This window comes from Peromyscus maniculatus, chromosome 15 (assembly GCF_049852395.1).
Source record: "Peromyscus maniculatus bairdii isolate BWxNUB_F1_BW_parent chromosome 15, HU_Pman_BW_mat_3.1, whole genome shotgun sequence".
Taxonomy (NCBI): Eukaryota; Metazoa; Chordata; class Mammalia; order Rodentia; family Cricetidae; genus Peromyscus; species Peromyscus maniculatus.
Genome location: NC_134866.1, coordinates 6,001,033 through 6,017,917, shown reverse-complemented (window position 1 = coordinate 6,017,917; position 16,885 = coordinate 6,001,033). Strand labels below are relative to the sequence as shown.

Sequence of the window (16,885 nt, the reverse complement as noted above, 5' to 3'; positions counted from 1 at the left end):
GTGTAGCTTTGCACCTTTCCTGGAACTCACTTTGGAGACCAGGCTGGCCTCGAACTCACGGAGATCCGCCTGCCTCTGCCTCCCGAGTGCTGGGATTAAAGGCGTGCGCCACCACCGCCCGGCCTGGAACACACTTCTTACAAGGTGGGTCATCTAGAGCGAGTGCTGGGATTCCATTGAGTTCACACAGCCGGTTGCTGGAAGCTTATCCCTCATTGTTCACGGTTTTAATACAAATCTGTGTGGTTGCATTTCATTATCACCAGCCAATAAGGCTGTGGGGAGCATCTGGTAACAGGGAAAACCCAGATCTAACACCTCACAGGAACAGAAGGAACCTGCATGTCCTATGCAGAGACCTAGATTTGACTGTTTTCAACAGAACTACAGTGAACTGTTTGGCAGTTTTGCCTTTTGGATCTGTCAGTTTGCGGTCATGCCCTGTACAGCAGAGGGGCAGGAGGGCACCTCACCTACACCGAGGGGCGCTGTTCTTTCTGCCTTCCTGTTTGGCCTCAGTCTCCTGTGGCTGACGCATACAACCCCCACATGTCACAGGGTACGTGACAGGATTTGGTGGTGTGTTTCCCAATCCCTATTTTGTTTACTGCACATAAAATACGCAACAGTGAAAACACACCATGGAAGATGAAGCAGAGAAAAAAGGCACAAATCCTCACCAAGGTGGAGATTATCGTACTACCTTTTCCAGATCTTTAATTCTCATGACCGAGGAGCACTTCACAGGTAAGGATTTGTTTTAAATGCTGAACAATTAAACAAGACAATACACCAGACGGAGGAAGTTTGATTAGACCTGCCGCAGTTATAATCAGTTGACAGGTCTAGAATCACCTCGGGGACACGTCTCTGGGCAAGCCTGGGCTGAGGTGGGAAGACCCACACTCAATGTCGGAGACACGTCTCTGGGCAAGCCTGGGCTGAGGTGGGAAGACCCACACTCAATGTTGGCAGACCCACGCCATGGGTGGGGCTCTAGTGTATGAAAAGGAGGAAGCTAGCTGGGCACAGGCAGTCTTCTTCTCCTTGACTGTGGACGTGACGTGACCGCTGCCACCATGACCTCCCGACCATCGTGGACTGCACAGGGGAACCCTGAGCTTCAACGCCCCCTCCTGAAGTTGCTTTGTCTCAGCAACAACATGCATAACTAATGCAGAAGCCTTTCATACACTTTACTTTCATAACTTTCGTAGAATTTTGGAATCAGAAATCTAACTATAGTATTTTAAGGCTTGACATAACCGAGTGGTACACAGAAATAAATCAGTATTGGAAAAACCGTCTCTATTAGTGAGGAGCAGAGATGAAAGGCGTCCATGAGAAGAACAGTGTAACAAGACTGGAATGTGCACGTGGTATCTCCTGTGAGGGGATGTAAATGCCCCTGCGCTACAGAATTGTGACATTACAAAACGTGAGGATGAAAAAGGCAGAGGATGATTTCAAGTATATTTCTAGTAGCATAAAAACCTTTATAAGGATTACCTCAAAATTAAAATATTTTATCAGAAATATAATTTTGATAATAAATCACATCAAATAATTACATAAACATCCAAAAAAGTATGGCTTACACATGATTTAAATATTACTGTTATGAATATTCTTTGTGTATACTTCACAGAAAGATAATATGTCCACAAGTTTTCCATAATGTGCACAGGCACAGGAGAGCCATTGACTACCTGTCCTCTGGGGTGGGGGGTGGTGTGTGGGGCATGCAAAATTCAAGCTGCCTCTACACCACCACACAGTTCGGCTCTTGGTGGGCGGGGCCGCAGACGAGGAGTGGGCGGGCCGCAGACGAGGAGTGGGCGGGGCTGCAGGTGAGGAGTGGGCGGGGCCGCAGGTGAGGAGTGGGAGACCTCCTGTGAGATTGCTCCAGACTCAGTGATTGTTCTCCACACGACCTCTTCCAAGAAATTTTCGAAAAATTTTAAACTCAGCTTCAGCAAAATTGTCTTTTGGCATTTTAAGAGGGAAAAAAAAAGTCCTCCTTCCAGTTTATGACCAAATATCCTGAAGATAGCGCTTCTCTTGTTTAAACGCTGCCAATGTTTTCATGGCTTCTAGTCTGTCAACGCCAGCCTCTCTGCTTATGATTTCCACCAGGGCGTCATTCACATCTTTAGCCATGTTCTTGGCATCTCTATAAAACAAGACAGCATGCTTTACAAAACAGGAATTTGTTTTAACACATCCTCTTTATTCATGAGCCACATACCCAGTTCCCTCCGACCCTGCCATCTTTGCCGTGTCCTCATTTCTCAGAACGTTCTCCACAGACAGCCAGCTTCCCTCACCCCAGGCCACGTCTTCACCCACGGTGCCCACATGGCCCCACGGCTCACCACCCTCCCTAGAGCAGCCCTGGGAGGGAAGCTCGGCTCTGGCTCACCTGCCTGGCCCCTTCCCTCTCCCGACAGCACGCAGAGACCTGCACGCTCTCATCCTCCCAAGGCTCGGTGCACACAAGTGACAGACCCCTCACTGAGGACAGGTCTTGGCTCCTGAAGGCAGGGGGGGCACCACCCCCGTGTGTCACACCCCATGTCACCGTCCCTTGCTAACTCCATGTTAAGCACCTTCCGGGGCTTTCCCACAGTGGCTGCTGAGGTCAGGGAGCGGACCTCACTTCTTGTACCTCCCACTGCCTGAACAGTGTAAGGCACTCAGCATGTGCTCCAGAGCTGGATGAAGATTGTAGACAGCGCTGGGGTGTCTGGAACACAGCCTGGCCTGTCGCGGTTCGCCCCCGGGGGGCAGACTGTCATCTTTCTCATCCCTCATCTTTGCCTCAACCACTGCAGGGCATCGATCCCATGGCCTGACCCCTGCCAATCTCCAGGTCCTCTCTCCTCCACCTCACTTGACTGGCTCTGGACACTTCCTCCTCCTCGGTGTCCTCGGCTGCCGCCTGCCCACTCCATTTGACTAGTGAGGGGACTCTGAACCTTCATCTCTGAAGTCACCAGTGCTCTCTAGGAAAGCTAAGACTCGGACTGGGAGGGGCTACGGCAGGAGTCGGGAGATACCCGGACATCTCCATGTTCGCAACCACCAGTCACTGGCACATCTGTGTACTCAGCTGCTTCTGCTACTCAGAGGTCAAACACTTCAGTCTGTGACCAAAAGGCAACCACGGAGATCAAGAACGTCAACAAAAGCTAATGGAAACATGAACCAACACAGCGTGTGGGTTCTGAAGTGCTCTTCAGAGGACAGCCAGAAACTATCAGGGTCAGGAAATCATCCAGACAGCCAAAAATACCCTTGAAAACTTCAATCACAGCCAGGGTTTCACCTCTGGCTTCACAGTTAAAAGGCAAGAGAAAAGCTTGGCTGACTGAAGACAGTAAATGTTTTAGGAGAAAAGTAAAATTTCTTATTTCAAAATTTCCTTTTATCTAGCTGAAAGTTTTCGAGTCAGGTTTTACAATTTGTATTTTCCACATGGTGCCTTTGAGTTTCCGTGACAGATACTGCCACAGAACATACATAAAGCTTAGTTATATAAGAGTGACTGGGTGTGCGCCACCACCACCTGGTGTGATTAAGGTTTTAACAGGAATTTTCAGATGCTAAAATGTATTAAAGTAAATACTCACCATTGCTTCCCTGAAAAGAAATTCTGGCTATTCAGTGTACGCTACCATTACTCACTGTGCGCTTATGTATGAGGTATATGAGAACCTAATGACCCCTACACTCCTTACTGGACCCTCAATCATCTCAAGCACAGCCTCTGTGTTTCCCTGTCTGGCCACATACCCACACACGTAAATGTGGCCCTTCTCCTGAAGGAGGATCCTGGCCACCTGCTGGCTGTGACGCTGGAGGTTGTCTTGCACATACTTTGCTGGGGCCTCCTCCTCTTCTGGGGCGTCTCTGGAGAAGGAGACCTTCAGGTGAGTCAAGACCCCAATCTTGACGAAACGCCCGAGCTCCTCTCTGAAACATAGTACAGCACGGTCACGGAACGGTGGTGGTTTAAAGACGACAAAATCTACATGTTACAACAGACACACTCCGTACCTGAACAGATAGTCTCTGTCCTTATGTCTGCAGCCAAAAAACAGCCACATTGCTCCAAAATTCCCATTTGGGTGTTGTTCTTGGAGCTTCTCTCTGAGGCGAAAGAGGTAACGTTGAGAGAATGAGCAGAGGAACACATATCTCCTCAGGAAATACCACCACAAACAGGTCTGTAAGACCCACCTTCAGATTGTCCCATGTGACTCACTAAAAATCAGCATTTGCTATGTCTGGATATTATCCAGGTTTTCATGCTACAGCACTAAGGACTGATCCCCGGCTCTTGCTCACACTAAGCAGATGTTCTGTGCGGATTATACAGCAGCCCTCTTTCAGACAGTGACTTTCTCTCAGCAGTCCACATGCTAAAGGCTTGGTTCTGAGAGAGGACCAAGTACGTGGTAGAATGTTTAGAGGTAGAGCATATCAGGCAGCCAGGGTTAGCCAGGGATGGCCCCCAAAGGAGGTCATGGGGTGCTTGCTATGTCCTCCCTCTGGCTCCTGGCCATGAAGTGGTGACTGCTTCAGCATTGTGCTGTCTCAGCATAAGCCCTGACGGGGGAGTCGGTGGACAGGTGAAGGACTGGAGCCCCACGGCAGACCTTGTCGGGTCCCGGGAGAAACAGTCTCCAGAGAGAGCTGACCGCAGTCTGACCTTGCCCCCGGGCTGCTGTGGGATGTTCTGTATGTCCTGTGGGAGCCCTTCTTGGGTTCTTTGTGGCGTTACCCAGCAGGTCCGTATAGAGGATGATTAGGACCATGGGCCTGAGTGCAGGTGTTTGAGATGGTCTGCACTTGGCTGTGCTGGGGGATGGTCTGTATGTCAAGTTGCTCTGATTGGTTAATAAATAAAACCTGATCGGCCGTGGCTAGGCAGGAAAGATAGGCGGGACTAACAGAGAGGAGAAATAAAAGGACAGAAAGGCAGAAGGAGACGCTGCAGCCGCCGCCATGACCAGCAGCATGTGAAGACGTCAGTAAGCCACCAGCCACATGGCAAGGTATAGATGTATGGAAATGGACTAATTTAAGATAAAAGCACAGTTAGCAAGATAAGGACAGTTAGCAGGAAGCCTGCCACGGCCATGCAGTTTGTAAGCAATATAAGTCTCTGTGTTTACTTGGTTGGGTCTGAGCGGCTGTGGGACTAGCGGGTGACAGAGATTTGTCCTGACTGTGGGCAAGGCGGAAAAATCAAGCTACACCGGGCGGTGAGTCGGGGCCTGGAGAGCAGTGCTGGAGCAGAATGAGGGACGACAGTCACCGACTGTACACATCACTCTTCTAGAATACCCACCAGGCCCTCTCCTCAGAGCTCCCGTGCCTGGGGCTCGCTTCAGACACCCGGTACAAGTGTGTCTGTGACAGACACCACCTGACACGGTCAGGAGAGGGACAGCTGCCCGCCAGAGCATGGAGGCGTGCCTTAACGTCCTCCCTATGTGCACGTGCTGTAACCCACAGTGCAGGGGCAGAGTGCCGACAGGGAGTGCTCAGGACAAAGCGAGGCTCCAGACCTGGAGCAGAGACTGACAAACACTTCCCATGGTGACGAACCACTCCAGCACCTGACTGCCATGAGGTAAGAACTTTTTAAAGTACAAGTTTCATGAGCAACACCCCAGTACTCTAAAATGACCGAAGAACACAATGTGTGACGTTCCACCCCTGATGACGAGGAGCACATCCCACCAGCCGCAGTGAACACACACCTGTGCTGGAGGAAGCCAATGAAGGGGGCCACGCCAGTGCCTGGACCCACCATTATGACGGGGGCCGAAGGGTCATCGGGTAAGTGGAAAGACTGTGTCGCTCGAGGAGAGATGGATATCTGCAATATTGAACCAGCTTTGGTGAGTGGGACGAGAACCTAGGCAAGCACGTGAGGGCACCTAACAGATGTGAGGATGCCAAGTGTTAGTTCCTCTCAGAGAAGCCTCACTAAGTTACACAGCAGTGTCCGACCTCACTAAGGCCATGGACACCTCTCTACACAGGAAGATGGAAGTTTGTTTTGCAAACACTTTCTTTTCTACTCATACCAAAAGTGTTTTTACTTAGCATACTTCTTTTTACATGTGAGTTAAAAACGTGACCCAAGGAACAAGCGAATACTGATATGTCCCTGTGCCCAGTGGACGGCTCCACACTCATGAGCACATGGACAGCAGTAACTGAACTCAGTAAGCTAAAATGAACGAATGAACGAACAAACGAATGAATGAGGACATGAGCTGGGATGGAGATGTGACTGGGAGTGTCCTGGGGGGAGCTGGAGTCAAGGGAGGGGAGTGGACATGATCCAGATACACCGCATACATGTAGGAAATAGTCAAGGAATAAATGTCGCCAAGCATTTTAAATGACGGACACGGTAAGGTCATACAACTACCCGGGTGGGACACAGGAAGAGGCGACACCACTATACACACACACACACACACACACACACACACACACACACACACACACACACACACACACATCCCGCCCCAGTCAAGAGCAGTCACAGAAAACACATTCTTTCTACAAACACGACGAGCAACAGCAGACAGACAGATGCCTGCGTGTTTAAGATGTGAGCCCAGTGTTCTAGTCAGGTGAGGTGAGCTCTAGCAGAGCCGAGGTTACGTGATCCCAGTACCTTAGGAGCCAGGCCATCAGGACTGCCTGTATGCGAAGCCTCTGTGTTTGGCTGAAGAAATGGAGCAACCAGTGTGGCCAGCCAGCCTGTGCACACCCCCTTCCGCAGTGTGGCCGCCGCGGTGTTAGACGGACACTCTACGACGTTAAAGAGGAAGTGAAGCTTGTCTGGATGGAGTAGGCTCGAGCTGCAGAGACACAGGCACGTCCCGAGGATTCCGCGGGGACGGACGGAGCTGTCACTGTTCGAGCCCCCTTGCCACTGCTCTAACAAGAGCCACCCTAACTAACCTCGCCTCCCCACAGTGAGGGCTCTCAGGAAAGGCTCCGGTTCTAGCCACTCATCCTCACCATTTCAGCAAGGTCTGTGGAAAGTGAGATGCCCCAGGGCTCTTCCTGCCAGACTCCCCACTCGGAAGGTATTGACCTGATTGATCTGACTGCCGTGTAAGGACAAGGGGCCGAGGCACTGGGTATTGTTTATAGAGCTGACAGACTGGAAAGTGAAGAACCCACCGAGTTCAGAATCGCCAGGACACACGCTCACTAACCTCATCCACGTTGTATTATGGGAAATGGAGGGGGAACTCTCCCACAAGCCCACCCGGTGGCAGGGGCGGGGCGTTGGGCAGGGGTGGCCAGGCCAGCACTCGCCCACCCGTGTTCCATAGCCGAACCTCCATGCCAGCTCCGCAGCTGCCCAGGGGGTGAGACCTGAGCCTACTGCTTCACAGGGGCACACTGGATCGTCAGGCCCAAGCTGTGACTTCCCAGGGCACAGAAGTCCTGGGTTCTTCAGATCCCAGGGTGCCTCGCAGTGTGCTCTACAAAGCAGCCGAGTGAGCAGCATCTGGCCTGCTCACGAGAGCTGGGGTTCAGAGTCACAGGACTCGGGAACTCTGTGGCGTCAGTCAGCAGTCATACCTTGCACATGAGTATGGTCGAGGCTGGAGTTTGGGAAGGTGCTCTAAAAAATAAAAACAGGCAACTGACTCAGACCCTCTGAAACAGGAACAAAAGAAAATCTAGGCCTGTATTTACCTCTCACACTTAGAATATCCAAAATGACATGTTCTCATTTAAAATATTGTATAGTAATGACCCAGTGATGTACCGCTCACTCAACTCTAAAATAGGATCCCTTCCCCCAGCTGGTCACAGCTGTAAGCGGCCTGCGGTCAACAGACTCACCGCTTCCACGTGCTCACAGATCATCTGGAGCAACATGCCCCAGAGTTTGCAGATGGGAAATAAAATTAAAGCCTCACAAATATCAAAGTCAGCTATTTTAGAAAACGTTTAGGAGCATAAGTACTTTTACTTCTCGCGTTTATATAATTAATAAAAACCTTCGCATCTGGTGAGAGACTTTCTCAGAAGCCCAGTGGCTTTAAGATGCGCAGGGACTTGTGGGAAAGCAACATAAATGATCTATATTTGAATTATCTGCTTACGAAATTTGTAATTTTATGAATAACACACTTTATTTTTAGTTTATTTGGGCAAAACTTTAAATATTCTTCTAAAATGGCTTAGTCTTAATAAAGCAGGAAAACAAATTTTAATAAAGAGTTCATCTTATGTTTTAGATGTGTTAATTTTTCTTTAAAAAACTGGAAAGTGTCAATTTTTAGGTCCCAATGACTCTCTCTCTCTGTGGCTTCTGACCTGTATTCTGGCCGTGTACCAGCCTCTGCCACCTCCATAACACTGCTAGCTAGAAAGCACCTGACAGCTGGCTTAGTCAGAATGGGGGAGACTACCCTCCCCCAGTGAGGGTCAGAAAGTTAGACAGGCCACTCCCTGCATAGGCCTGCAAACGCCTTCTGATGGCTTAACAGGACGACTACACACGTGCACGTTAACATGCCCTGCGCCACTACAGGAAGCAAAGGCAGGCAAGCAAGTCAGGCTACAGGACCCCAGGGAGGGAGGGTGCACAGCCATAGGTCCAGGAAACAGTCCCAGCCCCTTGTGAGCCAGCTGCCAGCCTCTGGGGGTGTCGGCCTGTGCTACAGAGACCCTCTTTCTCTTGAACACCTTGCTTCTGAATGCACTGGATGGAAGTATTTCTGCATTCTACAGAGCACATGCTTCATTCAGTGACACCACACACTGATCAGCCGTGATGAAAATCATCCTTTCCCTCTGAATAGTCAGTCAGATAAAACTCAGCTAAATAACATCACGGAAAAAAAAACTAGAAAAGATGCTAAATTCTAAGTAAAAAAATACTATTGGATAAATTAACAGGGAAAACGACAGTGACATTAATAGAAGGAAAAAAATGAAAAAAAAAATCAGAAAGTGTGGAAGAGGGAGGGACTCTGGCTTCCAGAGGGAGCCCAGATGTCACATAAGCAGTCACCCCCCCACACACAGACATCCAGATGTGGCCATACTGTGTCTGCACATGATGCACAGCGAGACATGAACATCCAGCCTCCTCTACGGTGAGGAGGTTCACCTGACAGTGCGAAGGGCTGGCGCTTGGAGAGGAGGACTCACCGAGCAGAAGGCTGAGAGGAGGGTGGCAGGACGGGAAGGCGAGGAGCAGGTCCAGCAGGCAGACGCCGGCGTCGCGGACGAAGCGGCTGTAGTCAGCCGCCCCCTGTTTACTGCACAGCTCCTGCAGTCTCCGCTTCTCGGCGGCACTGCTGCTCCAGTTGGCCAGGGCGCGCAGAAACGCCTGAGGAGAGAGGCCGGCTATGAGCTACTCTGGGGTCGGGTGAGCTCCGAGTTCCAGGCCAGCCAGCTACACAGTGAGACCCGGCCTCAAACAAACGGACAAATAACTAAACGATCTAAGAAGTGGAAGAGAGGACGAGCTTAGCAGGAAAAAACACTGCAAGGTTTTAAAATATGACCTTTAAAATAGCAATGTCACTCGGTCTGTCCGCTCAGACAATTCAAGTCCAGCACGGCTGTAGCTAGTCAAAGAATGCCTAGAAAAAAATCAGCTGCGTGCGTTTTCAATACAGCTCCTGATGCACTCCTGACCTCTAGAGGCTCAGTCTATCAAAACTCTAAACATCACCAGCCGCTGACAACCATGTCCCACCCAGCAGCCGCCAAGCTGCATGATGCGGCTGAAGGAGACCCGTGTTCGCGACATCAGAACCCCGCATCTTTTATACTCCCGGGGCGGGTATGGGGCTTATCTAGAAGTCTTCAACAGCTCTGTCTGTTTGTTTCTGAGTGGCTCACAGGAGACAAGGAGAAGTACCTTTTTAGGGACTGCTCGTATTTCCAGACACCAGGTGAGGATGAACTGCAGAGACGCGCCCTCGGGCACATGCTGGGGCACAGCAGCTCCTTGCAGATGAGGCAGGAAGAGTCATGCCGGAGAAAAGACACAACCCACAAACACAGTTTTAGAACATGCTTTGCAGTCACCAAAATCGACAGCTAGCTGAGACACTACAGTGCTCCAAGTGTGATGACTTCCGGTAATGCTCACAGCAACTGGCAGAAATAAATATGCCAGGGAAAAACAGCCACTTCACAACAGTGTACGAACGATAAACTCAAAATGTACCAAATAAAATCAAATAATCTAAACAAAATGGAATAGATGACGATGTTCCGTTACAATAAAAGTCACTTCAGCGGCTGGAGGGAGGGCTCAGTTACGAAGCATGCCAGCTGTTCTAGAGGACCTCAGTCAGCTCCCAGCATCCACATGCCTATAACTCTAGTTCCAGGGGATCCTGCACCCCTTTCTGGCATCAACCAGGCACCAGCGCAATGTGGTACACACACACACACACACACACACACACACACACACACACACACACACACACACACACTACAGACACAAAAATAAAAACACCTCTTTTTGAAAAACAGGAACTGTAGGACCGATAAGTTCAAGATTATATGCAAGTAATATTAATATTTTAAGTACTAAAACAGCTTATTTTATGTACAGAATCATTATTTTTACATACTAAAAGATTTCTGTGAGAAGTAAACATAATGGGAAGTTTACATAAAGGCTCTAGGCTCCCTTTACGCCCCCAAGTGTACATTACCGCACTACTCACTACAAATCAGAAGAGCATCAAGACCCGACAGCACCAGTTTGCTTGTGGTTATCGGGGTGTGTGTGTGCGTGTGCGTGTGCGTGTGTGTGTGTGTGTGTGTGTGTGTGTGTGTGTGTGTGTGTGCATGTGTGTGTGTGTGGCCATGTCCAGAATCCACCCTACCTTTCTTCTTGGTGTCCGTCTTAATTTTCAAGATGACACGGTGTGCCCGCTTATCAGCCAGCTGCAGCCTCTGAAGCAGGGTTTCTACCTCAGCATCGCTGTTTGGACAGATCACATTGAAGGAATCTCCAGGTTGATGGGAAAACTCGATTTTCTAGAGAAGACCAAGGTGAAAGAAACTGAGTAAGTCCAGTCATCAAACAAACCCACTTTCACTGGGAGTTACTCTAGAAAGACCAAGGGGCAGTGTGCTGGTGTGCTGGTGTGCTGGTGTGCACCCTTGATCCCACCACTGGGGAGCCGGAGGCTGGCAGAGCTCCTGAATTCAGAGGCCAGCCTGGTCTTCAGAGTACGGCACCATCTTAAAAAACAGAACAAACAAAGCCACTCAAGGTGGGCATAAAGCTCTAGCCAGTGACTTTGCAGAACAAAGTTCAGATTCCCAGGATCCACATAAACGATGGTTGGGCAGGCGCCCACCTGTAAATCCAGCCTTGGAAGGTGGAGACAGGGTATGCACACCCCACAGCCCACAACCAGCCATACTGGAGAGCTCTGGGTTTGACTGAGAGACACCGCTTCAGTGAATGAGATGGGAGAGTATTCCAGGAAAATTCCTAACGTTACCTTCCAGCCTTCCCAGAGGAAGGCACACACACACACACACACTGCATTTAATAGATACAGGGACTTTCTCATTAGTACAGACAAAACAGAAGGGTTGATGGCCATCGTTTCTTTTCTATCAGGAACTTTCACAGACAACCCGAAATGCTCCGATTTTCTGAAAACCAGCCCACTTTATTTCTCGGGACATTGTTCTTTAAGATAAAGGGCTGACTTAATGACTGCAGCATTCCTCAGATTAAGCGGATGCAGGTGGACCCACAGATGGGGTTCAAATGACCACATACAGCTCCCTGACACCACAGGCAAATGCTCTCTAGTATCACCTCTCTGGAGGAGGTTCCCGAATGTTTTCAGAGTCTCCAAAGCCTCGGAAGTACTGCTCTGAGAAGTTGGCCCTTGACTCACTATGTAGCCTGAACTTTATTTCCGCTCGCTGGCTGATCTTAAGTGACCGGCTTCCCTCTGCTGGCCTGTCACAGGTCAAAGTGTCTGGACGCCACTGTTACGGTCAGGGCAGCAGCGCTGTGCTCTGACTGTCAGCACCGGTCTGACCTCACCTCACCTCTTCTCTCAGGTAGAAAGGAAGGAGACCTGGAGAAAACGCCAGGCGCCCTGCCAGACACCTCCTCCTGGTGTAGTAACCCAGCACCCAAAGGGCCCACACACCTTCACGATTCGACCATGCTGAGAACAAACGCCTCAACAACTTACTGAAATGTCCAATTCCAACAGCAGCGTGGTCTTTATGGCATCATTTGTAGTCAGCTGAACAGCTTTTGAAATTGGAACTTGAAAAACTGGATCCACCGAAGTCACAGAAGCCGGGATTTCCTCCTTGAGAAACAAACGGAATGAAATATAACAAAATGCAACCTCCAGAAGCACATTAAGAAGTCCAGGCATGGTGGCATGCATCTGTCATCCCAGCATCAAAGATCCCAGGCGGAGCGCCAGGACAGGATGGCAGCCAGCCAAGCCCAGAGGTGAGTACACCTGACGGAGGAAGGGCGTTTACACTTGTAGTGACTTCAGAGCTATTCGGAACCAGTGGCCCTGTAAGGATAGCACAGGTCTTAGGAAATTACACAAAAACCCAGTTTTTTGTGACATCTTCTAATTCCTCTAATTTGATTTTATTATATTTGCAAATAGAAAACAGTTTAACAAATGAAAGCCAACTAACTTTGGACAACTGGCCATATGGGAAAGCTGGGGGCAAGTCAGCGCTGGATGCTGGAGCCCCAGTGGGGGATCTAGAATGTAACCCGCAGAAGAACCGCCACCAGCATAGCTCAGCCCTCAGCTAGCTCTGCAGGAAGCGCTCAGCATTTCGAGGTCACACCCTACCTCAGCTACCTCCCCTTTCAGTGCAGCCCAAATCCAGGGACCGTGACTATAACCAGCCTGTGTCCCAATTCTAGACAACCACTAAGAATCAGTCCTCTCAGGCCTCTGCTGAGAACGTACCACAGCTCAGTTTCTCGTAGTGTTTAATCCTGCTCTTACCCCTCCAGCCCCACACAACTGCCAAGAAGATCATCTCACAGTCTGACTCCTGGGGACCAGTGACATTTAGTGCTAGAGCACTCTAAGCAGGCTGCTGAGATGGGAGTCTGCTGATCACCCATCCGGGTGAGGAGACCTTCCCACTGCCAAGATGGAAGGCAGAGGCGCAGCACAGACGGCAAGGTGCAGAGTGGGGGAGTAGAGCTGGGGGAGTGTGGACAGGATGCGGGGCCGAGGTTCTGTGCCACGGGGAGGGACGAACTCAGAGCACCCGAGGGAGGATGTGAGCAGGCTGAGGGCTCAGCAGCCGAGTGAAGACAGAGCGGCACAGTGAAAAGGCAACGTCAGAGATGGAGAAAGGACTTCCGCACATCAGGCCACTCGGAACACAGAGATGGACACTGCTTTTCTGGAAGGGTCAGAGGGTAAGTGCTGTCTTCTTTGGGGCCTCTGGTGAGCATTCCCACAAAAGCAGCTGCAGGCACTGCACAGCATAACAGGCGTAGCTGCTGCAGGAACTGCAGTTACAGCTGGAGACGCTGCACTTGGTCCCCATGTGACGAACAAGCACAAGCCAGCACTCACATTATGAAGCACAGAGCGTGAAAGCATCTCTCACCTGGCCCAGAGACTCCTGAAGATGGACCTCCAGATATTCAGGGGGCAGAGCAGGAATACTTAGAGAGTCTTGCGAGAGTGGAGGAACTGAGCGGACGAGCGAGGACTGAAGGTCTTCAATCAAGTCACCCGTCCGACTCCTGTTTGTTTCATTTGGTTCCCGAACCTCAGAATCCCTTTTTCCCACATCCTCTAATCTCAGAAGTTCAACTTGTGACTGGATGTGCGACAATTCTGGCTTCCCAGCGGTGTTCAAGGGGGCCAGCCGCCTTGGGAGCGCGTCACTCATTTCTTCTTGTCCTCCGAGTAACTTAAAGTGCTTTGTGAGGGCAGCCCAGAGTCCAGCAATCCACGGCTCTACCACGAGCTCTAGACTGGTGTGTAATGAAAGGGAAAAAACCAAATGCTACGGTGTCCATTTGAGCACAACAATGAGAGAAGAGGAGTCCCTTCACTCAGCAGAGTACCATATGTACTGTTAGACGCACTAAATAGACTATTCAAAAAATACAAATAATTAATTTTCAAAAGCATAGCACTGTGTTGATCAGCACTGTACAGCTGAACATGCACACAGAGCAAATGAGCTGAGAGATGAAGCTATTTTTCCCTGATAATGGGAATCTAATTACCCTCATAGCTGGCCATCTTTAGGGAACTAACATTTTACACATCTGTTCAAACCTGGTGACACTAACAGAGCTTAGAAACACTCGTGTTACAAATGGTCACTGTATCAGTAGAGGGCACCACCTCATTCTGTCTGTTGAATTTATTCATTTTTTTTCTATAGATATCACCAATAAATCATTCTCAATTAAAACTTAATGTCTGACTAAATAAGCTCCCTTCCCTATCTACCAATCTATGAATGTGTCTTTTAAAATGTTTTAATTAATTACTGTATCTATCTATCTATCTATCTATCTATCTATCTATCTATCTATCTATCTATCTATCTAATATTTTTTTGAGATGTCTAGAAAGGCTAATCTCAGGGAAATAATTTATTTCCTTCCTTCCTTCTTTTCTTTCTGGAAAGCTAAATTAATTTGCAGAAGTCCAGTTAGGACTAACAAGCACAGCACGGCCACAATGCTCCTGCCAGGCCAGCAGCAGCAGCAGCTCAAGAGAGGGCACTGGTAAGATGGTGTCAGACAGACCGCTGGAGAAAATCAAAGGTCACTTTTCATCTCAACTGAAAGGCAGTGTCAAATCCTAACCACTGCAATGGGTGACTCGGAAGGTCCTCTCAGACCTCCGTCTTCTTAGGACTCAGAGTGTAGATCCACTGTGTTCATTAGGAGTTCATGTACTATAGACTGCATTTATCCTGAGAAGTCTTCACGCAAGCAAGTTCAACAGCAAGTTACATGTAAAGCATCACTCTTGTAACTGAGAAAGAGTAAGACAACATGACCAGTAATTGTGAAGGGTGCTGACTCAGAGCCCACTGTGAAGAGGCATGGTCCTAGGCCATGAGCATCTCTGTCTGACTATGCCTGAACCTTCACAGTGCATCCTGCTATTTTCTATCTCAGGCACAGAAAGATGAGTGACCAAGATTTTGGTCAAGTGGGGATGGATGATTTCAACTCAGGCATGTAAGTGCAAGTGCATTCTCAACTTCAGCGTGGAGGGACTTCAGACAAGAACGTCTTTGGCAAGGCACCTTTACTCTGGACACATAAAGCAGTTAGGCTGAACATTTTAGATGTACAAACTGCTGAAACATACTCAGGAATTTTAATACTTGATCAAATAACCCAGAACCCTTCTAAGAGATCTATGTGCAGTAGCACAGGCAATGAGCCTGCTAGACTGATACAAGCATCATCCTACAATTAAACACAGCTCACAAAAAGATAGTTCAAAGTAAAGCCACAGAGTGAGTAGGTGACATGGGGAATGTCAGACCTTGGTCAAAGTAGGAAAAACATGCACCAGAGACAGGAACCTTTCCCAGCACTGCAGCTGAAGGAAATCATGGCAAGCTCGGGCACCATGCAGGAGGAGAGGAAACATGAGGAGTCCCTGCCACACTCAGAAAAGGGAGAAGGAAAAGAGCAGGGCATTGCTGATGTCATTATTTCATAAGCAGGTTATTTACTAACACACTGACTGGAAAGTCATTCAGTATTCTTACCTAATTGAAAACAAACACAAAAACAAAACAAAGATGTGTACTGTTGTCTGGCTACAATAATGATAGTTAAAGGATAAACAGTAGACTGTGGCAGGACAATGATGAACTCCTGGAGAACATGTTAGGAGGATGTGGAAGGCTGTGCACAGCCTCAAATACTGAGCTACAAAAACTAAGATGAAAAAAGGGTAAGAGTGCACGCCATTAAAGTGGTAAGAGACAGCCAAGACATGCCGTGGTCAGTGATGCTCAGCCTGAGGGCTCCTTCCACTAGAGGCCATGCTAACAGGGCCCTGTGTGCAGGGCGGAGAGAAGACACACAGGCAATTCCAATGCTGCCAGCAACGCTCACTCTTACAAATACGTCCATACTGTGATGCAGGTCATGGTGCTGGATGCTCCTCTTTCCATTAATAGATACTGGGGGTTGGGACATGACAACACAGGCCCATCATGCTCCAGTCATCGGACCCGGGTTCTGGCCAAATGCTGAGCTTATATGAACTCAGATGACTGGCAATGCTAAGCCAAGCCAAACCTCTCTTATTAGCTCACAACTTCCAACATGGTAAGTGTTAACTGGAAACAGACATGCACTGCCCTCACCCTACACAGTCGTCGGCATGTCCAGTGTCATAGAAATGCTGGGCTCCAAGCTCCTGAAGTCGTTTATCAATTATCTTCCCTCCGTTGCAGAAGTATGTGTATTCTGAGTCACCCAAACCTAGAGAACCCAAAGAGATACTCAGTGCGTACAAAAGCTCAAAGATGTAACAGATGGAAAAATAAAATGTCTAAAAACCATCCCATACTCTTACATACGCAGCAAGAAATAACGTATATATCCACACTTCCTTATTTTTTCAACAATGCTGAGTACGCAATGTTCCTCTGCTGTACACCATGAAAGCTCCAGGTAGTAACAAACAAATACTGGCTACTGGCCGAAGAACTACACATACTTAACATTTCTGTTTCCACGAGTCAACGTAACAATGCAGGGGTCTCCAGACACAGGTCAAGCTGGCTTTGAAACCCACTGTGTACTTTACACTTTCCCAGCCTGGACCTA

General features: G+C 49.0%; 1 protein-coding gene across 6 annotated transcripts in view; it reads right to left on the bottom strand.

The window, feature by feature from the left end:
* Positions 1–691: 691 nt before the first annotated feature.
* The window catches only part of Mtrr (5-methyltetrahydrofolate-homocysteine methyltransferase reductase), a 21,916-nt gene continuing 5,722 nt past the window's right edge, over positions 692–16,885 (bottom strand). For 5 of the 6 annotated variants that reach the window (XM_006993008.4, XM_076551670.1, XM_042261364.2 and 2 more), the window contains 12 exons: positions 16,420–16,537; positions 13,669–14,041; positions 12,255–12,377; positions 10,914–11,067; positions 9,929–10,017; positions 9,211–9,391; positions 7,627–7,669; positions 6,704–6,890; positions 5,772–5,890; positions 4,060–4,152; positions 3,796–3,975; positions 692–2,173 (listed from right to left, as the gene is read on the bottom strand). In XM_006993008.4, coding sequence (XP_006993070.1) covers positions 2,029–2,173; positions 3,796–3,975; positions 4,060–4,152; positions 5,772–5,890; positions 6,704–6,890; positions 7,627–7,669; positions 9,211–9,391; positions 9,929–10,017; positions 10,914–11,067; positions 12,255–12,377; positions 13,669–14,041; positions 16,420–16,537 — 1,805 coding nt within the window. In that variant the 3' untranslated portion in view covers positions 692–2,028. The remainder of the gene's footprint in view (positions 2,174–3,795; positions 3,976–4,059; positions 4,153–5,771; positions 5,891–6,703; positions 6,891–7,626; positions 7,670–9,210; positions 9,392–9,928; positions 10,018–10,913; positions 11,068–12,254; positions 12,378–13,668; positions 14,042–16,419; positions 16,538–16,885) is intronic. The other variant, XM_076551672.1, reaches the window with a different exon arrangement.